The sequence below is a fragment of the Ictidomys tridecemlineatus genome, chromosome 12 (genome assembly GCF_052094955.1).
Source record: "Ictidomys tridecemlineatus isolate mIctTri1 chromosome 12, mIctTri1.hap1, whole genome shotgun sequence".
Classification (NCBI taxonomy): Eukaryota; Metazoa; Chordata; class Mammalia; order Rodentia; family Sciuridae; genus Ictidomys; species Ictidomys tridecemlineatus.
Window position 1 is genome coordinate 81,189,557 of NC_135488.1, and position 26,409 is coordinate 81,215,965.

At 38.8% G+C, this 26,409-nt stretch overlaps 1 protein-coding gene across 45 annotated transcripts in view; it reads left to right on the plus strand.

Annotated features, from left to right (window-relative positions):
* The window catches only part of Nrxn1 (neurexin 1), a 1,065,676-nt gene that overhangs the window by 659,378 nt on the left and 379,889 nt on the right, over positions 1-26,409 (plus strand). For 2 of the 45 annotated variants that reach the window (XM_078029224.1, XM_078029226.1), the window contains exon 1: positions 3,286-4,352. The exons of 41 other annotated variants lie outside the window; for them this stretch is intronic. In XM_078029224.1, the coding sequence (XP_077885350.1) occupies positions 4,100-4,352 (253 nt within the window). In that variant the 5' untranslated portion in view covers positions 3,286-4,099. Of the gene's footprint in view, positions 1-3,282; positions 4,353-26,409 lie in introns of those variants that run through there. 2 more of the 45 variants (XM_078029227.1, XM_078029225.1) reach the window with 2 other exon arrangements.

The window sequence follows — 26,409 nt, forward strand, 5'->3', positions numbered from 1 at the left end:
TCATGTATATCCAGAATAAGTTATATTCCATGCTGGTATAATTATATCAAAATGGACTTTATGGTCATGTAAAACTAAAAAAAAACAATAATAAAAGAAAAGAGAGGAGGGGAGCCTCTTCTCCACTGCACAATCCTGGGAAAGTTTACCAGAACCTTCCATACCTATTCTATTCAGATGGACTTAAATTTATATACATCACTGTCCAAAGACCCTGCCCCATTATATCCTAGTAATCAAGATAATAAAAAATACAGTTGATCTTCTTTATTCATAGATATGAGTTCACCTCCTTTCCTTGCTGAAATTTATTCATAACCCCCAAATTAATACCTGTGGCACTTTGGCAGTCATCAGCGGTCATGCAGAGAATAGTGAAAAAGTTGAGTTCCTGACACATGTTCCCATCTGAGATTGAACAAGGTGATGCTCTGCCTTCCTGTCTCAGCTTTCACACTGAAAACCAGTGCCCTATTTGCAGTTTTTTTTTACTTCCATGGTTTTTTTGTTTGTTTGTTTTTTACATTTCCATGCTTTTTGTTAGTGATTTTGCTTTTTTAAATAGCACCCAAGCATAATGCTGAAGTGCTGTCTAATGTTGGTAAGTGCAAGAAGGCTGATATGCCTTACAGAGAACACACGTGCTGGATAAGCTTCATCTAGGCATGAGCTAAAGTACTTGCTAGTCATGATTTTAAAGTTAATGAAGCAACAGTATATTAAATATAATCTCTTGGAACACAAAGAAAATAAAGTTATACATTAATCAGTTGATCAAAGTGTGTGACCAGAGAGGCACAGGAACCTAACCCTGTATTTATCCCTAGGAACAATAGTTCAATATTTGCTAATTCATTGTTCACAGTGACTTTCTAGACCACAACCACTGAAAGTAATGAGAATTGACTGTATGTACTGAGATTAACTTATGTTTCACATATGCTGGGCACTAGAGGGAGTACAAATGAAGACTTGATTCCTGTCCCTCTCAGGAATCTGCCACCTAGTTGGGAAAGGAAGGACAGATTAACACCATATATTAGGGTAACTGACGAACAATGCAATACTTCACATCTTACAGACAGAAGAGAACCCAATGTATTGTATATGCTAATCAGCTCAATTATGCTATATCTATATGAGAGGAGATGTGTGATGTTTTAATTGTAGGGAGTTTGATATTTTTTAAAGTAACATTAAATATTGCATTATATCCTTCCTGCCCCATGAGATTTGTTAGGAAAGATGGGAACATGACTATTTTATAACGGAAGCTGCGGAGCCTCGGGGAGAGGCTAAGTAACTAATGTGACATAAGCAGTAAATGATGGTGCCAATAATGCATCACAGGTTTCCTAACTCCTAATCTAGTGCTCTTTTCACACTCATGATGTGAAATGTCAAACTCAGAATATGGACTGATAGTCTTAAAAACATACTGTGAAGATGATTTTCCTTTTCCCTTTTGAAGCTTTACTTGATATCTTAAAAATAAATACAAGTCTTACTGGTGGATGAAAATACTTATGTTACAACAATAACAAAATGAAGAGGAAATGGCCTGGGGACAACCACAGAAATGGGAATCAGTGGAAGATACTGGATTTGTGTTCTATTGATCTTTCAGCCACAGTGGGAGGGTGAGAGATGTACCTTCTTTTTCTTTAAGCAGTATTGGGTATTGAACCCCAAGTCATTGTACCACTGAGCTACATCCACAGTTCTTTTTCTGTTTTATTTTGTGACATGGTCTTCCTAAATTGCTGATGCTGGCCTGGAACACAGGCTCCTCCTGCTTCAGGCTCCCAAGTCACTGGGATTACAGGTGTGTGCCACCATGCACAGCAACATACCTTTAAAAAATTATTTAAACACCTCTCTAGCAAGGCTAAACAGTATCAATGAACTGCTGAGGAATTATTATTTAGTAAAATCAAATAAGCTTTTGACAAGAATGTAATATGTTGGATTATTCTAGATTTGATTTGGAGGTCCATGGACGCTGTTTAAATAGTGACTATGAGAGTGACATGATTGGCTCTTTGAAAGGACTCATAAGAAGCACACAGTCCATATGGCCACTCAAATGAGTAGCTGATTTGAAACAAATCATCCAAGAACTTCTTTCTTTCTTTTATTTTTAATGCAGGTGTATGTATTTGTTGATAACAGATTGAAAGAAGCTTGTGAGAAGTTGTGTGTACTTGGAATTTTTTTTTTTTTGGCTTTGTCTTTATTCAAAGACCAAAAATGTCCAATCACTAGATATTTCATCATTTTGTCCTGGGGAATGTTTCATTCATCGTCCCAATTCTGAATTTGGATTTACCAATCCACTTGCATTGCTTGAGTTTTACCTTTTGGTGTGTGATGGCTTGGCTGGACTTTACCAAGGAAACACGTCTTCTAGTTAAACATGCTGTGTTTCACTAACAGAATATAAATTCCCTTGGGCACTCCAGAGTTAGAAATTTTGGTTCTCTGAGTTATTTTCCTCATGAGACAAGATGAGAGAAAGGCAGAACAACACCCTTACAAAAAGATCATCACAGCTGGGCATCTGTAGAGATCTCCAGACTTCTAAACTCTCCCAAATCTATTGACCAAAATATAAGCAATTTCATTCATATCAGTTCTCTCTCGGCTGTTTACTTTTCTTCCCCTCTTTTCATTCTCCCTCTTTTTTTTTTTTTTTAACCTCTTCTCCAGCTTCCAAATTTACTCACCTTTTCCCCTTCTTGTGAGTTTTGGTCCCCTGAACTTTTCACTGCCTTCCATGAGTTATGATATTGTTGTGGGAAGGAGGACCCTTTGTTTTGAGTAGTATGTGTAATTAAGAGATCATTAGAATCGATGCTTGAGTTGATGGTGTCAAGCCATATTTAGCAGTTTGGGTTTGAACACCTGGTAGAATAAGTTTGGTCCAATAAAAAGAGCCGAATTCTTTCCCTTTTAAGAGCTCTCAAGACACTGGTTACATCTAAACCATAGGGGTAGGAGAAGGGTGCCATTTGCCATTGTAATTCAGACGGAGGGATCACCTGGTTGAGGAGGGAGAGTTGCTTTTTAGGTGTTCCACGCATCGCCGTACACGTGTCCCTTTGATGTGTAGAGAATGCGAGGGAGAGGCAAAGCAGGGCGATTTTTGTGGGAAGCTAGACCAGCCTCCCTCGTTACATAGGCTCGTCCTCTGCATTGCATCCGAGCTTCAGTGATTTGCTGTTTGGAGACTGCAGATTTGCATAGAGCCCCTTGCTTCGCCAGCGTGTGTGGTTTTTCTTTTCTTTTTCTTTTCTTTCACCCCCCCCCCACTTCTTTTTTTTTTCAGTTCCCCACTCCTTCGTCTGCTTCTTTTCCTTAGCTCTCTTTCCCTTGTTGGAGCCCCGCTTCCTTCTTAAGGGTGCACACTTCCCTCTGAACCCCTCGCCGGGCGTAAGTGTCAGGAGGCGGCGGACGCGGAGATTGCCTCGGGAGCAGGCGATGCGCGCCGCTGCTCTGCGCGCTGCCCGGGGGAGGCTGGCGAGAGCGGGCGAGCCGGCCGGGGCTGAATGGAGGGAAGGGGCGCCTCGATTCTATGGGGTCTGCTGCTCCCTTGAAAGGAGGTTGGGCCGGCGAAGTGGCCTCCCCAGTCCCCACACACAATGCTAAATGGATTTACCTAGTGGATTCGTGGTGGATGGCTGTCATGTAGAAGTGAGGACCCTCCGGGAGGAGCTTTAAACAATTTCCCGGCTCCCCACCCCCCGGCACGCACTCTCGCCCGAAACTCTTTGGGAGTATCTCTCGAGAACCTGGAGCCCTGGAAATCTGGGAGCAGCCATCCTCTCCGCGCTTGCTGTTCCCCGGGTTTGCCTTTCCGGACAAGCCCCCAGCCAGCTGCATTCGCCTCGGCTATGTTTCGGATTGTTTGGGGTGCAAGGCACGGCAGACTCCAGGACCCCGAGAAGACTGTCCGAAGGAGGGAGAGGATGGGTGCCCTGGCGCGGTGAGGCGGCCCGCCCCGCAGCCCACCCTGCGTGCCCGCTCCCCTGCGCCCTCTCCTCTCCTCGCGCCCCAAACTTTGCCTCCCGCGGCGCTGCCCCTCGGCGGGCGCCCCGCCATGTACCAGAGGATGCTCCGGTGCAGCGCCGAGCTGGGCTCGCCCGGGGGTGGCGGTAGCGGCGGCAGCGGCGCAGGGGGGCGCCTGGCCCTGCTCTGGATAGTCCCGCTCACCCTCAGCGGCCTCCTAGGAGTGGCATGGGGGGCGTCCAGTTTGGGAGCGCACCATATCCACCATTTCCATGGCAGCAGCAAGCATCATTCAGTGCCTATTGCAATCTACAGGTCACCGGCATCCTTGCGAGGCGGACACGGTGGGTCTGCGGTGCCAAGTTCTTGCGGGTTACCCCTTCGCTTCCCCCCTTCAACCCTGCACTCGCTTCTGGGCCCCTAAGGCTCAGAGAAATGGGAGCTCGAGAAAAGGGAGGTGCATTTGGGTGTGTTTGGTGGGAGCCACTTATCTCTTTGAAGACAATAGAAGGGGATGGGGGAAGGCATCGCGGGTGTTTGTGGAGAGGGGTGGGAGGGGCATTCCTTGTAGAGGTGCAGAGTGAGAGACAGAGATGTGGGCACCTATTAAAGGACCAGCCCCAGCCGGGCCGCTGGCCCCGAGGGAAGGGGGCGTCACTCGCCAGAAGGTCACTTAGTGGCCAGATGGGGCGCCACCCTCAGCCGAGGGACCCAAGCGCCAGAGAGAAGAGGGCTCTGCAGAACCTTTTGTCTGTGCTGTGTGTGCTGCCCCACCTCCTGCCCATCTTCCCTGGCCCCTGGGAGGGAGAGATTCCTCCCTGCACATTCCTCCAAAGTAAGCTCAGACTGCAGTGAGAGGGAAACGGTCCCGGGACTCACTCAACAGGAGGCCAATCCGTTCTACCCCCACTTTTCACTTAATTGGAGAATGTACCAGGATAACTGAGGTACCCTCTCCAATGCTAGCCAGCCACTACCAGGAGGTACAGAGGGGACTTCCAGACAGTATCTTTCTTCCATCAACTCCATACATATATACATCTTTTCTTGGAGATTAGTTTGTGGATTTTCTAAATGGAAGAGAGAGAGGCTTGGCTACACAAATCCATCTCCCTAAGGATCTTTTCTGCAGGCTGCTGTAATAAGGGAGTTCTGGCTTCCTCCTTTCTCAGTACATAGTTCTCTCCAAGGAGGGTCAGTAAGTGAAGGCTGGCTGGGCTAAACCAGGGGATCTACCTGGAGGAAGAGAAGTTAGAGCTGAGAGAAGCTATTCTGCTAATCCCCCAGTTCCTTTGGAAAGAAAGAGGGTAGAGAAACACCTTGGAACATTAGTTGGTTCCTTCTCCAGGGTGACCAACAAGGTGAGCCAGTTTCCTCTGTCTTTGGGTAAATGCTTATTTTAGATTCCCTGAATTGCCAAAAATAAAATATCCAACGATGTTTTTTTTTTTGTGAGTCTTTCCTCACCCAAATGTTCTTTTGGATCCAGTATAAAACACACTCATTTACAAAGCAGAGTGAAAGTTATGGACAGTTTCTTATGGCCCCTTTCCACCTTTCTTGCACGTCCCATTCACCTTTAAGCCTTGGTTCAACCCTGGGTCCTTTGCCCATCTCCCATGTATCTTTCTCTTCCCTGAGCAGCTGCTGGTACTGCCAGGATGACCCCCTTCCACAGGACAGTTTTCCACCTGGGGAAAATGTGCTTTAGATATGAGAAGCCATAGCATAACCTAACTAAAGAGAGGCCAAGTTGCCCTGGCAACCCCTCTAGGGAGTGGAATAGTGAATCACTTCACTGAGGGTCCTAGGAATTGGCTCCCTACCTCCTTTCCTCAATTCTCTCCCAGTGAGTCTCCCAAGAGTAGCTAATGTGGAGACAGGAGTGATGCCCCACACTGGGGTTTCCTAGCTGCAGGTTATCAGAGGGTCAGTCGTTCTGAAATAGTAAGGACTTCCTGATGCTGTCACCACTGGCTCACTGTAATCTAGAAGCTTGTTGCTCTCGTTTACCTGGGTGCAGTTCTCCACCACTGCCCTGCCTTTGTGCAGAACTGTGTAAGTCCCGTGGGAGGGAGGAGAGCGAGGGAGCAGGAGGGGCAGACAGAGCGTGGGTGGGTGGGTGCAGTGAGCCAGATGGGGGTAGACGAGGGGGTGGGGCGTCTAATTGTACCAGTGGGAAGCACTTGGCTAATAATCTCAAATGCATATTAACTTCCCCCACCCCTTGGCTCTGCCTCTCTGCAGAGGGACTAGGCAGCTGAATGGGGAGAGTGGTAGGGAGATGAGGAGAAGACACCAAGGGGGCCCTGCGGCAGAGTCAGGCACTCCTTTCCCTTTCCCTTCTACCCCTGGCAGGCGCCGTCTGGTGGTCTTTGCAAACATTTTTTTTCCCTCCAGAATACAGAGGTTGTCTCCATGTGAATGAAAAATCAGGTGCATCCATCACTGAAAAAAAAAATAATAATAATAGAATAGGATAGTGGAGAAAATAGATGTGAGTCGCAGTTAGCATTATTCTTTTGGATCTCAGAACTTTCTTTCCTTTGAAGGTGCTATCTCAGGGTCATATTTATTTGTAAAACTCCCCAGCCTTCTCACCCTTACTCTTTTGAAACAGATCACTACTCTTTCTGATTCTTTTCTCTTTTCCTTTAATCAGAAGAGCAAACTAGCTTGTCAAGAGTCAAACCCCATTAGATAAAAGCCAGGTGTGAATTTTTCATGCCTCATCCCTTCCCTCCCTTGAAAAGAGGAATTAACTCTAAAGAGAACAAATCTAGCAACATTAGAATGAAAATAAGCCCCTGAGGATGGGGGATGGAAAGATGAGTGTGAGGTGGGAGTGCAGAGAGGCCAGAGCAGGGCCAACAGGGTGATGGCTTCAAGGGACCTAATAAGAAAGAGGTGATGTTGAATCTGTTAGGTCAATAAATCTCCCTGCATATTTAGCTAATTATTGGGACAAAGGGCTCACAAGGAGAGAATGTTTGAGCCTAATAGATGAGGGTGAAAGGAGAGCACAAAGGTATCTGACAATATGATAAATCCCTAGCAGATCATCAGAACAGGTAAAAAAGAGGTTTAGTTCAAAATCTGAGACTATTACAAATAGATATGTGTAAATGAATGAATCAACGAGCCTGTTTGATTGTGTTAGGATTTCTGAGAATCACAAGATATATATATATATTTTTTTCCAGTAATGGGGAATATATGTATATGCTTGAATGTATAAAAGAAAAATTGTGTGTGGTATATTTTAGGGAATAAAATTGAGTCTCCCATGTTTTGAAAACTGCTGGGTTGACTATCCAGGTTCATTCTTCTTCATTTTCTCATCATGCTATGCTTCATTTGCACTATTATGAGGTGTCACTTACAAGGTTTGCAGGGTGCAGAGGGAGCTCATGGCTACCCCAAGCGTCTTTGTGCAAGCTGACCCAGTTGCAGAGATTTTGATGAGTTTTTTTTTTTTTTTTAAAGTGCAGATATATGAGAAGCAGGTTTTGAGAACACTGCAGGGCCCCACTTTATTTTGCATGCATTTAAGAACATAAATGGTGAAACTACCTTGAATATTATTTTTTTTCCTAGTTAAATAAATGTAGAACTGACTGCAAATGATAGAAAGCAAGGCTGCTTGTAATTAAAGCCAACAAGAGTCCAGAATAGACCCGTGTGCTCAGCCAGTACTGCTTTTGTGATGTGCCATATGTGCGGAGCATAGAATGATGTAAGCGCGATGCTCAGGTTCCCACCTCAGCTCCTGGTTCTCCTAAGTACCTCTGCTCTGCATACTTTAGAAAATTATCTTACAGTCTCTCAATAATTTCAGGAGATAAAGGAAGGAGAAAGCCATCATAGATATGAGCACACCAGTGCCAGCCCTTCTCCTCCCACAAATATGAGCTCCGGAAATTATATTGTTGTGATGAGCTTTTACTATTAAAAGGCAAAAGGGTTTTCCCAGAAGCAAATGTTAACAGATTTTAAAAGTGTGGTTTGTATTTGAAGTTGCCCAGGGCTGTTACATAAGATAATTATTATTATATCATCTTGAATTTATAGCATTATTCTTACTCAGGCACTTTCAGTACATATACACTAAACTTCTATGAGGAGTGGTGGGTTTTGAAGGGAGTTGGGATAGTATTTTCCTTGTAGGGCTACTCAGGCATACCATACATAGGCCAAAAAAATGAAGCCAGATCTCTGATCAGAGTCAAACAGGAATGAGAATCAAAGCTACATGGACCATAGCCCAGAGCAATTCACTGAGCTCAGATTTTTAAAATACAACTGAGAGGGTCCTCCATGTGGTTTAGTGGTTGATCTGTTGGAGTAGAAATAATTGCAAGGAATTTAGGGCCAGAGTTTTGCTTCCAGCATGTATTAACAACAATGCACACGGTGACGAGCACCAATGCCACCTTACTGGTGTCCCACAGGTCACTTCATTGATCCTGCTGAGGAAGTTTTTGTAGTTCTGTTGTTTTTCTTGGAGGCAGGAGGTGGCTGTTTGATACGAAGATCTCTGGATTCTTTGGGGTAACAACCTAGAGGGTTAGCATAACCTTTCACAGTATATTTTGCATTGAAGAAAACTTTAACTGTTCTGTTAATTAATTCTTAAATGTGACCAGGAACATTGTTTTGACTCTTGACTGTTCTGCTGAAATAGGCATTACTGCTCCAAACTTCTTCAGTTAGCTTTGTGGGAAGAAATTTACATCACTTAAATGCTATTTTGTAAAAGCTGGTCTGATAATATTTCTGGAAAAATCTTTGAAACAATCACGATCCAAATGATCCCAGCACTCCAGAGTAATTTGTGATTGCCCCCAAATTTTGTTATTTATTTCTTAGATTGTGCATTCATTCATTCATTCAGTAAATATACATATAAATGCTTCCTAAATAATAAATGCATCTGTTTTCATGTTTGTGTACCAGCTACCATGAAAGGCCAAAGAATAATGGGAGGAAGGGTGAGGTAGGAGGAACCAATACAGCTCAGCTCTAATCATCAAGAAGTTATAATTTAGTTCTAAAAGTCCAGGCTCTTATTAAAGTTAATCCTTAAAGATACAGATAAACAAAAACTTCTCCCTAAAAGCAGGTTGTCTTCAAAAATATATGAAAAAACAAAACAAAATAAAACTTCCTCCAAAGTTAATGTATATGTAGTAGTCATCTGGGGTACAACACAAAATGATATGATAAAAACATCAAAAAATAGTGAATTTTATGTACATCAATTTTGTTATCTTTTAATATTAATGATCTAGAAAGAACTTCTTGCACAATTGCTTTCTTTCTAGTTGCTGCATATATTTCTTCTAAGAAAACATATAACTTATTTTTCAAAAAGACATAAGGCTTGTTTTGCAAATCTATTTAAGATAGGGGATTCATTGATTTAAATTCATACTAATATATAAATAATTGAGGCAGCTTTGGTATAGCAAAGGTAATTCTCAGGAACATATCCAGTTGAAAATTTGGCCACTCATTGTGTAAATTTACTAAGCTATTTATCTTCTCTAAGAATGCTTTCTTAATCCATACAATGAAAACACAATTAATTATATACCTGTAAAGAATAAATGAGATCTTGAATTTGAAAAGTGCCCAGACTACAGTAGGTCCCAATTAATTTTTTTTAAACTAATAATATTTAAAAGAGGCATCAAGGAGTAACTATGTATAGTGGAAATCACAGATTGTGAAGTCAAGAGACCTGAGTTCTGGTCAGTTATTAACTGTGTGACTTTCAGAACCTAGCTACCACTTTGAACATCAGTTCTCTTTTAGGTCATAGTTTGATGAGTACATTCCTCTCATTTTATCAGTGTGACAGCAGAGATCTAATAACTTGACCCTCTAAGGGTCACCAAAGATTAGTAGCAGAGTTGGTGGAGAATCCATATCTTCTAATTCATTTTTCTCCTCATTTAAAATACTTTTCCGTCAGCCTTTGCTCCAGTAGTGGGGAGGGGCTGTACCTGATCATCTATAACCTGAACAGCATATAATGGAAGGTTGTTCTTTGTTAGGTGAAAACTGAGATTAGAGGTTTGGTCTTTGAGAACAGAGCAACTGAAGAAATAGTTCATATGGAGAAAATAATCCTTCCTCTACTCTGACCCCTTCCCACAGTCAGCCATCATTTCTATAACAGCATTTTTTTGACTCTTTTTAATGAAAAACATAATTCATTTTTAAGATGTTAATCCAAATAATAATATCAAGCAAGGCTTCTTTATATTGTTTGTTAATCATATGCTTGGGTGTCTTTAACTCTCTTTAAATAATCACATCATTAAACCTCTAAGATCATTCCATTTGTAAGATTTCTTTAATCAGAAGGATCTCTTAAAATCCTCAGGCTCTTCTTGTCTTTTCCTGGAATCTTATTGATTCTAAGCATACTGTAACTGGAGATATTTTTGCAAAGATGGAATTCAGACTCCTTAAGCAACCTAATTGTCCTAATCATTATTTGGAGAGTGGGTACTTAGGTACACGATGCCCATGGTATATGGGGGATTAGGCTCAGTGTCCAGTCCATTTTTCCTAGTGTTTTTCCCTCAACAGAGGTCTTGAGAATTTCTATTAGATATTAGATATACCTGTTTTCTTTTATCTTTTTGTCTAGCCCTTTATGGTCTATGTAGCGTGTAGAATATGCCTCCAACAGATAGCCTTTTCAGATATTCTAAAATGCAAGATTTTTCAGTGTTGATCACATAACAATGCATCCCCTCCAGCTTTTGACAGAACTGAGTGAAAACAGCTATCTTTTAAGTGTGTTATTTCCACAGTGCTTTCATGAAAAAATGTCTCATTTAATCATCATTGCAACCCTGGCAGGGTTTATGATCATCATTTTTGCTGACAAAGAAACAGATTTAGAGAGGTAGAGATTTTGCCAGGGCCACTTAATTAATAAGTAGCCATAGTACTTTTGCTTTTCTGTGACAATATGGTAAGAGACAGTTTTGGAAAAAAAATGCATTTCAATTTAGAAGACCTGAATTTTATCTCAGTGTGATCACTTTCCAATTTGATTCTCAAAAATTTGCTTCTTCGTTAAGAATAAAATTAGCCAAAAAAGCAGAACTAACTCATATAATCATGAAGAATCTCTTTATATATAGTTCAACATACACATAGACACATTATAAAGGATACTTATATATTTATATAGGGTACCATGTGATATTTTAATACATGTCTACATTGTGTAATGTTGTAATCAGAAAAAGCATATCTGTCTCCTCTGACATTTATCATTTCTTTTTGATGAAAAAAAAAAGCCTTTAAAGAATTTCAAGGGAATATAGATGTGAAATTTATATATGCATCCCTATAGAAAAAGTTTTAGCTAATGTTTAATTGTTATGCTTAGTCAATGAATAAGTAGTAAGGTGGAAATAGATTGATAGATGAGAGCCATTTTCACAGTCAGCTCTCTCTTCAGTGATAAAGCATGCTATAATCAAATAATAATGATTATACCGAAAACTTTATGACTAAAAGATGGTGCTTCCTGGACAAAGTTCCTTTTAATCACCAAATGAACCAGCAGAAAAGAAGAACCTGATCTGTTGATTGTGTGGTCTTATTGTCCATGAAGTTCAAGAACTGGAACCAAGACCATGTAGAAAAGGGTTTCTTTAGTGGAGTTCCAAAGCCTGTGCTTATTTTTTTATTAAGTGTTACAAGGTTTCTGTGGATCTTGCAGGCATTCTTTTTGACTATAGGACCCAATTTATGGGTCCTATATAATGTGGGGTATTACTATTTTTTCTTTTAAAGCAAGGCAATGGACTTTCTATGTTTGTGTCATTTGTTTTACAGATAGCTACCATTAATGAGAAAAGGTGTTTTGATATATCTGAAAATTAACAACTACAAAAATACAAAACTTTTAAGCAAACAGCAAGACGTTGCTTCTTAATGTGCATCATTTCTCCCCACCAGATTGGAACATACTTGGTCATTGAAAAGGATACTGTAATGTGCTGTATCCATCATTTTTTATGTCTACTGTCAAAGTATTTACATATGATGGAATAATATGAATAATAAATTATTCTCCATCAGCAAAGTGGTTAATTGAACATGTTAAATATGCAAATAATGTGTTTGATTTCCCCACTCATTTCTTTCCTTGGGACTTCTCCTAAGTGCAGTACGGAGGTTTTAATGCTGCTTATGAACAAGCCACGTACTCGAATTACTTCCTTGTGTGGTGAAATACAAAGCAGTGATATTTACTGATTCGGACAGCACTTTAGCATCATCATTTTGGTTATCTGGGATGCCATTGGACTAACATTAGCACCTGTAATTATTTGTGTGTTTCAGCCTGTCTTGGCCATCAGTTACCATCTGGTCATCATCCATATTTTTCTAGATGACTACAGAATTGAGAGCTGCTAAACAGAAGTGATATTTTTGATTGCTGCTTAAAACAGATAATTCTGGATTCTGAAATCTCTAATTTTACATTAAGACTGAATTATCTGAAGCATGGATAGCTGCAGGACATAAAAACATGTCACCATGAGCAATTGTGGTACAGTTCTAAGAAGTATATTCAAACCAGTGTGGTGGCCCAGAGTCGTGGGGCTCTCACACTAGCCAGTTGCAATTGTATTTGAACCTGAAGCAGCACAGTTTCAAGAAGTGTGTGATTTTCCTGATGAACTTCACTTGCAAATTTTACTAGATCTGTCTTTGTTAATGTAATGAAGACTTTAGTTCTTCCCTGTGTATCGAGAAATATATGGTTTTCCTACTTGGGTGCCATGGCACACTCCTGTAATCCCAGCTGCTCTGGAGGCTGAGGCAGGAGGATCTTGAGTTCAAAGACAGCCTCAGCAACAGTGAAGCACTAAGCAGCTCAGCAAGACTCTGTCTCTAAATAAAATATAAAATAGGGCTAGGAATGTGGCTCAGTGGTCAAGTGCCCCAGAGATCAATCCCCAGTATTCCCCCTCAAAACAAAACAAAAAAAAAAAACAAGTGTGTGAGTGTATAGTTTTCCTGATGAACTTCACTTTCAAATTTTACTAGATTTGTCTTTGAAAACTTTACCTTCCCTATGTATCTATCCTTTATTATATATAGTTACCATTTTCAGTGATCAGGTGTTTTACAATCTAGTGCAGAAAAATAATACCAAGGATGAATAATTTAAATACTAATGAGAACTTTTGCCCCTAGATATGTGTAGAAGTTAAACTTTCTATTTTGTTTGCAGGGCACTGTTGAGCAGCCTACTTCCTTTATGTTTCATATTGACTTCTGAAAAATCTGTCATATTGGATCATTTATATTTAAATAGTCATTGAAAGTTGATCACTTCCTAGAATGTTTGCAAAGTTGAAAGAGAGACACTTTGCTCAACATTCTAAGCTACACTTCCTTGAAGTCCACACTTAATATTTTGGATACTGCAATATGCTGCATCAGTCATTTTTCATGTCCACTGTCAAAGTATTAACATATGATGGAATAAGATGAATAATAAATTAATCTCTGTCAGCAAAGTGGTTAATTGGATGTGGTAAATATGCAAATAATGAGTGGTTTCCCTACTCAATTCTTTCCTTGGGACTTGTCTGCAGTGAGGTATAGAGGTTTTGATGCGCCTATGAGCAAATTATCATGCTGTTATTAGAAGTCCAAAATGGTTGAGGGGTTTCTGATAAATATTTTTGGACAAAAGCCTGGGTTTAGTATATACCCAAGGCATTGATGTTAAGGTACCCTTGTAATGGCTAAGTTATTGGTGTTTGCCAGTAATAAAACATTTTGCCTCAGTAATCTTTTTTTAAATATTAGACTTTTTCTTTTTCTTTTTAATAAAATACATTAAAATTTTAATTCTCTTCACAGAGGAAATCAATTCAAATTTTGGCGTATAGAAAGGGAGCGACTTAAAAATCGCAAGGGTACTTTACTATTTTAATTATCCTCAGTCAAAAAGACTGTGCAGAGAAAGAAGTAGGGCTATGCAAAATGGTAATAAATGGCCAATGATGTCATGAATTTTTTGAATGATCATTTATTTTCCATTATATATCAGGTACCTTTCTAAATTCTGAACAGAATACCAAGTCATTTAACTCTCACAACTCCTTGACATAGGTACTCATAATCTCCCATTCCATGCATAAAAATATCAAGGTAGAATAAGGATAATGAATAACCCAGTTTGCAAAACTGAAGCTGTGAGGCCTGGATTTCAACTCAAATCCAGTTCCTGGATTTGGGAAGTCCATACTCTTAATCCCTACGTTTGTCCTGTCAACAAACATAATTTATCTCTACTGATTGAGCATTTTGTTTTCTCCTCTAGCTTTTATCACCAGTCGTTCATAATGGACCAACTAAAGATGTCTGCCTAGATTTACTTGTCTAATTTCCAACAAGTCATTTCTCTGAAAGTTTATTGCCTTTTCCTTATCTTCCAATTTGTTTTTAGGCTTTGTGCTTCTTAACTACACAGGGCATCCAGGGCCTTTCTTTCCCATCACTTTATTTGTTTTGACTGATTTATGAAACTGGATAGCTACCACCACATTGAGAGTAAAAGAGTGATTGATTTAAGATGTTGATTAATGTTTATTAACTACTTTCATTCTAGTTGGCAAATATATTCCCCACACATTGGTAATCTGCTATGATAACAGTCTAATTTGCAAGTGAAACCGTGATTTACAATTAAAAGGGAACAGTTGCCATAAGTCTGATTATGTGATTATATTCTCTGGAGATAAAAGGAATTCTTCTGTAAATGGTTAAATAAATTGTATAATTCTGAAGGCAGAATATAGAGAAAAGACTGACAATTAATAAACTACTTTAAGTATCTTAATTTTAATTATGCTTTTTAAAATTAAGACGTCTTGAGGATTTTGAAGATTAAATCATGTTCCCTGTATATATTTGTGGTATTGTAGGACTACATGAAGAATTTAAGACTTTTCACCATTCATTTCTATTGAGTTTTGAAATGAGACTGTAAATTGGGGCATCAGCAAGGATGGCAAATACTCTCAGTCCTTTATCTACATTTTACTTAAAAGACCCTTTTGGTTTATTCAGTTTAGGAGAATTCTCCTTCCAGTTTGCTCGCTGTCATTCCATACATTCCACTTAAAAAAAGAGCATGAGAATTGCGGGAATTGCCTTGTAAGGGAAAGGATTACTCTTATAAATTTCAGTATATCCACTAAAAAACTGACCTAAGGCAAGTTTCTGAACCTTTCTGATCTTCCTTTTTCTTAAGAATAAAATAGGCTCCATAACATCTACTTTGTAGGACTGTTGTGAAGATTTGATACTTTATGTAAACGTTTGGTACAGGACCTGATAAATTGCTGCAGCTCCTCAAGTGATAGATGAACATCACTCTAACTGTGGGTCTTTTCTGCTCTGGATGAGGACAAAAAGAACTTAAGGTAGACTGTCCTGAGTCTTTTAAAACAGGTTACATTCTTCTCATTTTAGGTGAATTTGCAAGATTGCTTAAGGTAAAGACAAAAGGTTCAAACCAAGATTCTTTCTTAGTGTCTGATTCATCCCAAAGAGGATGACAGCAATATTACCAAGAGGATGTTACATAGAACCCCCTATTGTATGTCCTCAGTCCATGTGGGAGGTAAACCAGGAAACCAGAAGTAAGGCTGAACTGTCACAATTCTTGCTACATCTCAAGGTAGAATTTTTTTTTTCCTAGTAGAAAAATCTTTTATAGATTAGTCTTCCTTAAAATAGGGTGGGAGAGGAGAGGACAGAGATGGTGAGGAGAGACTTAAGAAAATGATTCCATGTTTCTTTGTCCAGTGAGCCTTTGAAAATGTCAGCAAATACAAAGGCATCTTTACCTGGCTGTATTATAGCAAAAAAGAGAGTTTGGTAAGAGGAACAGTGCTTCCTGGCCCAGAATCACTTAATGTCACTTCTTTTCACTGTGGTCACTCTGATGGGTTATGCCATAGCCCACTGTAAAGTCTGGTATTTAAATAGAACATAAGCATTTCAGTATACTACATAAAGTGACCAGCAACAGTAATTCAGTTACCTGTGTCTAAAACATAGCTAGTCAATTTCTTGAAATAAATGAACATTTTAGGGCTGGGAATGTAGATCAGTGGTAGAACGCTTCTCTAACAGATGTGAGACCTTGGGTTCAACACAAAAAGAAAAAACTTTTTTTTTTTTTAATGAACATTTTAAGAGAAGCTTTATATCCACGCTTGAATTTTTTTCCTTATTCAAAAAAGAAGTTCAACTGGACTTGTAGGCTCATGCTTTGAATCCCAGCTACTCTGTAGGCTGAAGTAGGGAGGATCACAAGTTTAAGGACAACCTAGGCAACTTTGGGAGAACCTGTCCCAAAATTAAAAAAGGGTTAAGGTTGTAGCTTGGTAGTAGAGCACTTGCCTACCATGTGTGAGGCCCCGGGATTCAACCCCCTGTACCCCAACACCTGGGCGGGTATGTGTGTGGGGAGGCCAATAAAGGCTTTTTAGTGATTGCATAGTAGGCAAAATTTTGTACTGGTTGGAAGCACATTCGTTTGATCAACTGGGTTGATATACCCTTTGGGAAACAACATCTTTTCAGAATGACCCATCACGTCTACTCCCCGAAGTGTGAAGACCTTTAAGGTGATATCAGCTGTCTGGAGTTCTTAGAACTAGAGTAATTCAAGCAATGCAAGATACACATAAGACAAGCTGATATAAGCTATTGTCTTTATTTCCTCTCTGCTAAAGTTTAGTTATCGTGGTATATGAATGGCAATGATAGTTTAATGTATGAAGTCACGTAACTTGAATTTCCCCCAACATATTATGCTGAAGGTGATTCTAGGTAACAGACAATGGTGAAGCGTGTTTGTAAAGAAAGCCTCTCCTGGCTCCTCTATGGCCAACACGGAAGCATCGGTGACACCTCATGCATCCATACATTCCCGAAGTTTGGAGAACCTGGAGACCCTTCGATAGAGGGCCTGCCTTTTGGGAAACAGGGCTCCTGAAGAAAATTCATTGGCAATCTGCTTCAGGGCACTGTAGGTGTATCAAACCCAAACACCTTTCAGCAAGGGAGTCAGAAAAAGCTTCCTGAAGGAGGCGGGCCTCCAGAGAGACTTTGAAAGATGGGTATGTGGTGAGCAGAGAGAAAGGTATTTTTCTAGGAGCAAACACCATAAGCAGAAAACACTACTTTCCCTTGTGCCAGGGTTTAAAAATAGTGTATGATTGCAAGTTCAATTTTTCTTAGTAATCTCAGATGATTAGGTGTGACCACTGGATGAATGTCTGTGTGTGTGTGAGTTTCACTTAAACATGATACCCATCAAAACCCATATTTTTTTTTATTTGACATTAGGGAAAGGCAGTAAAGACCTGACTCTTTGTCCAGCTGGGAAACGGTGCTGTACTCTCTAGAAATTGGTTGGAAGTTACCAGAGAGGAGCACATTCTTGAGTGACAGACCTATACAGACAACTGACCCTCCAAGAGCCAGAGAGGACTCTATCCTTCCCTTGCAGATGCTCTGATGTCCTCACTGTAACAAAGTCCTTCATTTTCACAGAGAATGATACAGGCAGTATGTTCAGGGAGCTGACTGTTTTTTACATAATTTAATCCATTCAGTCTCTTCATTCACAATATGCAGATATTTAGGTTATTACCAAAATGTGGGTGTTTACACACTCCCTGCTGGCAGATCGCTGTAGCTGTGAGTGCCAAGAATGCAGAGACCAATCAGTCAACAAGTGCTTATCAAGTGCCTGCTGCTTGGGGTAGGACATTGTTTTACTCTGAACAGAGGATGCAGGGCCTGAAATGTCTTCAAAGCCATTCTATTGTCTCAGATTTTCAAACTTAACCTGCCTGCTTTGTGTTCTTTCAAACACCTCAGAGAGGCCCCTTCAGTGTCCTTGAGGAGCAGTCACAGTGGAGGGGAAAGCCATCTCTTTCATCCTTCAGATGCTTTGTAGACACACCAGCAACCCTTTCTGTCCAAACTAGATGGAACGCAACTCCTTTGGTACACATTTCTATAGGAGATGGACTGATGTCCTCTTGGTAATTGGGGAGATGTTTGGTTGCATTTTAATTTTTGTATGGATAGATCTCTTAAGGTTTACAAAGTGGTTTCTTATGTTTTATCTAATGTGATATCCACAAGAAATACATTAAATATCAATTTTTTTTGCCTCATTTTGGAGGTGAAGGAAACAATGAGGGCTGGTCCACTTGAAGTGACCAGACTGAGTCATTATAACTCTCAAAGCTAGACTTTAACCCAGTATGCTGGTTCCCAGAGTCCACGGAGGATCCTGTCACCTGCACTGGTGAGCACAGAGTGTGCACTATCCTTAAAAGACCAAGAGAGATGAACGGCCTAATGATTCTGCAGGAAATCTGGGAGGGAAACACTGACAGGGCCAGATCTCTGCAGAACTTGCTGGGCTATTGGAAACAGATAAGAGGGACTGATGATTCTTTACAATAAGATAAAAGAAGAAATTAATGAGATGCTCAGACTTATTGCTGGCTTTTAATGAATTTTTTTAGTGTGATGGTTTAAATTTTTGTTGTGTATTAGGATTTGTCTTTTGAAAAAGAAATGGTTCCAGCTTGTAGGATAAACTTACTGGCTTTTGATCATTGTTGAAATAACTAAAAAAAAAAAAAAAAAGTGCATACAACCTGGGAAAACACTCAGGTTTGATACATCTTTCACTAATGCCGTAATGTTTTTTAGATGAACAGTGACAAGAAGCTATTTATAATTAAAATATCCAATTATTTGTAGGGAATTATTTAAAAAAGAGAACTTGGAAAATTGAGCTAGTCTGTCAGAAAACTAAGAATTAAAGCATTTGATTCTTCACAGGGATAACAAAGACACTGACAAAGAGAATCTCACTTTGGAAACACCTTCTGTTTATTGTGGTATGGAGGATGATGCCTTCTGGCCAGATGGTTAGTGTCCCCCTAAGGCAGATCTCTCCAACTAAGTGAGGGTGGGAAAATGCTTTCAGGGTCACCAGTAAGTACACTTGATGCTGATATTTCATCCAAAGTGTGCATTTATATAAACTCTCCCCACATTCCCAAATCGGCATTCCACTTTCCCTAGACGAAATTCCCTGAAGACAGTGAGTGCAGTTTTTTTCTGTGACTTAGTGCCCACAATAAATAGTATTCAAATGTTTATAGAAAAATTCCTAGAAGCTCTCCTTTGCTTATGTAGAAGTAATAATGTTGGTTCTTGGATGGAACTAAATTTAAAACTAGAAACAATTAGCAGGATATGATTTCAAGCCATAGAAACAGCCTGCAACACCGAAGTATGTCTCCCATTGCCTGTGGTTCTATCATTAGATTCATTTCTTAGGATCTTGATATCTTTTACTATAATTTGTTGTGTATTGAAAAGAGCATAAGCATTGGAGTTTGGGTATGCCAGTTGGTACTTAGATGACCTCTCTAATGAAATATAAATGATAATCCTTATCCTTATTGAATCAGATTATGTAAAGACTAAATGAGATAATGTTTGTAAAATGCTATCCAATTATATTTAGGAAGAATAAAATCATTATAATAACACAGTAGCCTAGTCATTTAGGAAATAGTAATGCTTTAACGTGACAAACTGATGATTCCTAATATTTAAACTCTAATCAGCATCAACTGGGGACCTTGTTGAAACTGCAAGATATTTGGATTGTACCCTGAGAAACTTGATTGAGAAAATTTGGGGCAGGGCTTAAGAATTTGGAGTTTTAAATATTCACCTTAGGAAATTTGAATGTAGACAGTCCTTGTACAATTCTTTGAGGGAAAGGGCCTTATCAACTTATATCTTCTCTATTAACTTCTATCTTCACTTATATATGCCACTGTCAACTTCTATCTTCAACTAAGGACTTTCACCTAGCTCTTTGTAAGCCTCCAATCGGTATTATCTAAGGAATAATTCTAAGTAGTGACTATTTTAGATCCAGAGGATGCAGGGAGAGTCATGTAGGAAGATACCTCCAACTTGACTCCTTCACATTTGTGATCGATTGCTGTGGGTAGAATATTAATAAGGATACTAACAAGTTGTTAAATCTGTTGCCATTCTCCACTAAGGTCTACTGTACATACAAAGTGTTCATATAGGAAACTAGGCTGCCTTAAGATTCCTGCAAAAGGGTCACAGCTATTGTTTTGATGGCAGAGAATGTCCCTAGGTACAGCTGCCTTTTTGTTTTTGCTGTAGAGTTATACTTTTGAGGGTTATATATGCCCACACACAATTCAAAAATCTCAGTTTGCCATCTCCTTTTGTCCTTCAGTTTAAAAAATCGTTGGTCTTCTCAGTATCCTTAGGGAGGATTATTTTAATATATTATGCAAACTCAGGTGTTCTTTCTTTCTTTCTTTTTTCTTTTTTGTTTTTGCTTAACAACAACAACAGAAACCCTCTTAATGGTTAACACTTTTTTCTTTGAGAAAGCTTTGATGCAGGTGTTATTTCAGCAGGCATTTCATCATTCCTATTTATAATATTTTAGATATAATATGTGAATATAATGTCTTTTCCAAGTTTCATCTTTAATGTTCATGATTCAAATGGTAAATATTTTATAAACTTCCTCTTTTCTGAGCTTATTCCTATGTCAGCTATATGCTTTGTAAAATGACATTGAGTCAGTTGTAATTATTTTTTAATTTATATGGATAATGAATATACCTCTAGACTTAGAAACACGAGGTATAAAGTTGTATTTAAGCAATTAACTAGTTCCCACCCCTAATTTTATAAATGAAGACACTGAGACCTAGAAAGTTTAGATGCCTGGTTTCTAGTTCCTTTTTCAATTCTATATTGCTTTTCCCTTAGCTTTATTCAGGAGTTACCCAAACCCAGAATAATCTAACCACATCCAACCTATCCTTTGTGAAGCATTTTAAATGAAGTAACTCCCAAGGCAGTAAACACATTCTGAGTAAATGAAGAAGTTTTCCATTTGTAGTTTGCGAATTTCTCTTATTTTTTGAGCTACTTTATTCATTAAAATTTACTTGAACTGAGAGCAACCATAACTCCTGTGTGCACCATTAAGCTGACAGTTTAAAATACTTCTTGGCTTAATTTATATCACTACAGAGATTTTTTAAATAGAAAGTGGCATCAGGGCTGGGAGAGATGGGGACTAGGTATTGGGAGGAAAGATTTTCTAATGTGAAAATCCTTGGGGATACAAGGTGAAAGCAAAAGGACGTGGCCTTGTTTTAATAGTCCATGATCCTTAATGAATGAAGGAAAAGGATAGCTTTCCTGTGTTTTAAATTTCTGTCCAGCTGTCAAGGATTTTAGAGATCACTGAAATTTTCAATAACATTTATTACTGATTATCAGTATCATTGTATAAGATTCAGAAAACAGGTAAGTTTGAGAAAAAGATTAGAACATCCATAATCATAATATCCAAAAAGAAATCACTGTTCAGTTTTGGCTTATGCCTTTTAGTAGTTTGTCTTTATATTTTGAAACATTCTTAAAAACAGGATACTATACATAGCCTGTTCCATAACCTTTTTAAATTAAAAATATTTGGTGAACATCTTTCTTTGATATTAATTGAATTCTAAAGTATAGCTTTTTAGATATTGCATGGTATTTGATCTGGAATATATTTATTTCACCAAACCTTTCTTTTAATTTTTTTTCTAAATTTCAAGACAGAGTCTCACTAATTTGCTCAGTCTGACCTTGAAATGGTGACCCTCCCCCCACACCTCAGCCTGCTAAGTCACCAGGATTACAGGTGTAGGTCACCGTGCATGGCTAACTAAACTTCTTGATGTTGGACATTTAGGTTACTGCTATTTTTTTAAAAAAATTAAACTCTGCTTTTATATGTAATATCTGAATAGAAGTAGGTGTTTTGTGTATAAAGTATGTTAATTATAATTTAGGAGGTATAGTTTTTTTATTTTTTTTTTTGTACTCATTGCCAAAAGGAGTTATCCCCATACATTGATTTATGTTACCTGCTGTAACATTCAGCACACAGGCCATCCCAGATGATAATTACTCTTTCAGCTCTTGTCATTTTGTAAGGGAAAAAATGGTATCTCCTCGTCTTTGTTTTCTACTCTTTTGACTTCTGTATTTGCACATCCTCACCTATACATTTGCCAATTATACTTCACCAGGTTGCCCATTTCCAGTCAGTCTAGCAAGGGATTCTTTTGTTCACATTGGTTTATGAGAATTCTTTATAAATGTTGTTTATCATTTACTATATTTATCGTGTATGTACCTAACATCCCTTTCTCTGTTAATTATTTGCCATTTAATTTTGTGTATGATGCTTTTGATATAGAGGAATATGAAGTTTTCCTGTAGTTCAAACTGCTGGTATTTCTCTCTATTGTTAACTCCTTTTCTAACTTTCTTCTCAACCTCCATCCCTGGAGATGATGCTGTATGTTAGGGGTTTTTATGTATCCCCACAGGCAGGAGATATTGAGTTAGCATCTGCTCTGATAAATTGTGATAGAGATGGCAAGGGACAAGATGTCTTAAAAGGTTGACCAAGCAGGCATTTCAGGGTCAGGAGTGGGTGCAGGAAACTATCAGAAGCCAAGGTCATAGAGTTTTGGAATGGAATGAGGGTGACAATTAATAGAGAATGGTCAGAGGTTTCTGGTTCTTAAGAAGTTGTAGCTGAGGGAAAGGGGACTCAGGGAACCAAGTGTGATTAAGCTCTTCCCCACCTCTGTTGCTAGCCATGGTGCTGAGCTGTGTGCAATTACTGTGTGATGGCTTCTACTTCAAATGGTCTCTATTGTGTGAATGACATGCTATTCCCTTCAACAAGCAACGATTCCCAAGGGTTAAACTAAAACACACTTGTAACTAACTCTAGATTACAGGACTGAGGAGCAAGATAAAGATATTTTTCTTTCTGCTATTGATTTATCCTCTCTTCTTTCTTTCTTTCTTCCTTTTTTTTTTTTTACACAAGTGGGATATAATTTAATTTTAGTAAAATAAATAAATGTTACAGGTGCAACTCATGGAAGAATGTTGATCAGCTATATCCCCATGTAGTCATCAGCCAGGTCAAAACACAGGGTAGTAACTGTTATTCTAGGAAGTGGCTCTCAGGCTATGTCTCAGTCCCAATATCTCTGGCTCTAACACCTATTCCAATATCATGATCATAAGTGATTTTGCCTGTCCTGAACTTAATGTAAATGAAATCACAAAGAATTTTCTTTTTGTGTCTATTTTCTTTGGGTCAATATAATATTTTTAAAATTTATTCATGTTGTAGTACATATGTATCACTTGTTGGTTATCTCTTGTCTCTGAGAAGTTGTACAAATATAGTTTTTTGTTGTTGTTGTTGTTCTTGTGTGGAAGGACACAAGGCTTGTCTCCAACTTGGGACTTTTATGACTAAGCACTTATAAAAACAAATTGTGCACGTAATTCATTTCTGTTGGGCGAGTAACCAACATGGGAAGGCTGGGCCATAGGGAGGCCTTTGTTTGCCATTGTTAGACCCTGTCTTGTAGTTTTCTAAGGTCACTGTATGGTTTTACACTCTTGGAAACAATACATGAGAGCTCTGGTGTTCCACATCCTCACTAACTCTTAGTGTTCTCCTTTTAAAAAAATAGTGTTTGGCTCTACCATGAGGCATGCTCAGAATTTTGTTGTGGACATTCTGGCTGTTCCTTCTAGAATTAAAAGCAGTGTAAATGTTTAATGGCTGAAATTCCTATGCAAGGGGAAGCCTAAAAATTACAGAATATATGCTTTGAAGCATTATTTAAGATATTATCAAGTCTAAAGTTAAAGAAGGTAACAAATTAAAAGTTGCTTTTTGGACACAAAAACAACCACCTTTACAAAAACAAGTTTTCACCTTCAAATATCATTTAGTTTTAGAAGTTAAAGTTCCTAGCAAAAACTTCTAAGTATGACCAAGTTTCAGGTCCCCCCTCAGTAGTACCTGGCCTTGTTGGGTAATCCCTTCTTCCTCTTTTGTTATGTGCCTGTGCCTGCAACCACCAGCCTGACATTCCATTTAATTATGAAGTGCTATTTTAAAAAGTTAAAATATTTATTAAAAAGTGTTTTTTTCTTAAATTTTATATTTGCTAAGTCTCTTGCTATCCTCAGATAACAGGAAGTACAAAATAATAATCTCAGGAAGAAAATTATTTTTTAAATCGAAGAAAAATTTATCATTTCAAGTAATTGCTACTGAAGTTGTTTTATAGTTTTAGTTGAAATTGCTTGTTAATAATTGCTGGCATTTATTCAATTCATCTTTCAGCACAATGTGCACACTACATTAATCCATGTGCTAAATATTAATATTGGACAATGAGCATGAATAAAATATTTTTAAAAATATGAAAAGTCAACTAGCCAAATGAAAAAAAAACACAAGAAAACAATGTGGTTTCGTTTCTTTGTTTTGATGAAAACTTATAAACATCGCATGAACACAACAAGAAGAGTAAAATGCTTGCTTTGCACTTTTTCAAAATGTGTTCAAACTGCAGATCACGCTTAAATACTTTCTCTGCTAAATATATTTTTCCAGGTTTCTTTTTATTATTTTTGAAATGCTAATTTTTTTTTACTTTATTAAAGTATACGATTGGAAAATTGTGAAGAAAGAAATGTAATATGTTGACATCTTAGCATTTTAACATGTTTACAAATGTTAGATTGATTTCAAAATAAAGGATAACAGACATATAAGATATTAGCAAAACAACATTGTGCATTTTCTAATGATAATTTGTGCGTGGCATTTGTCTCTGCATTGAAGTGGAACTTCAGAAAATAGTGCTGAAATTACATCAAGCCTCTTCTGATTCTAAAGTTCAGATAATTATTTGAGAAAGAAATACTATTTAGCAATAGGATAGAAGGATGTTGCTTTTAGGATATGCTGTAAAAATAAGACAGTGGACTTGGAATTAGGAGGATCTGGAAATGAATTCCAGCTCTGCTCTAGAGTAGGAGTAAAATAAGTTCCTTCAACTGTAAAATGAGGGTGGTCCTGTCTCACCTTCTTATGATATTTGAATGGATGTAGGACTCTTGTTTCTAGTGTGGCCACCCATTGTTGTCCCACTCCCCTTCAGTGAGCTTAGGAAAACTACTCTTCTTGAGCTCTCTTGTGAGATCTAGTGGAAGGCATTGCAAACCTCTTCCCTGTGCGTTCACATCTCGCCTCCCTCTGATGCTAATAAATAGGGCTTGTTCCCTAAAAGCTACAGATTCAATGCCTTTTTATCAACACCCATCTTGCTGGTCTTTTCAACGAAGGGAGTGACCCACAGCCTCATTTTGCTGTGAGTCACTCTATCCTTGGCATCCATTGTTTTCTTCTAATTCTGATTGTTCCATCCTGTCTCTTTCTTTCCCACTTTCTTCTTCCTCTCCCTGCCACCGGAATACAGAGTTTCTATTTTGGGTCTTTCTCCCCTCTGTCTACCTTCTCATTTTTAGTGATTTCATCAACCATTCTTATTTATTTCCCCAGTCCCAACTGTTCTGCTGGATATTTAAACCCCGGCTGGACTTTCTCCACCTGCAATTCTGGGCAGCACATCAAAGTCCAAGAATAAAAATGAGAACACCTTCCGCACAACTAGAAACTTTTCCTGCAGGGTCAGATTCTAAAGTTAATATTGTTCTAAGAGGCCCAGTTAAGAACAAAGAATGCCAAATGTTGAATAAAAAGGACCGTAACCCCTCCAGGGCCGTCTGGTGTGAGGGGAAATGTGATCTAGGAAGAGGCAGAGGGGAAAGATAGGAAACTAGACAATCAAGATGGAAATGATTTTGCAAATTTTACAAAAATTCAAAACTATGTGAACACCTTGGTAGTGGTCTCTCCATCTAGGGGAATACCCTGAAGTTAATATTTATTAGCTGTGAGTAAATTGTCTCTGATCTCCTTGTTGGCTTTCCTAGCTCTTAAGTGGAATCATCATTCCCCCCCTTCTCATAAAGACTCCAATCCTTTCAATTAAATTAATGTTTTTTCCTTTTTGGCCTTGCATCCCATCAGTTTCTGATAGCTGATTTTATCTTCTGAGTGTTTGCCTACTGCTACCACCTGGGTTAGGGTCCTGTGACCTCTCTGGACCATGGCAATAGCTTTCTTGCTGGTCCTTCTGCCCCTAGTCTCCTTCTGCTTAAACCTGCACTCTGATTGGAGATTTAGTTTTGCTGAGAACTGCTTTCTTCTCCCTCTTACTCCTACCAGGTTCAATTAGTTCACATCCTTGAGCTAAATTCAAAGCCATACCTTCCCTGGCCCCA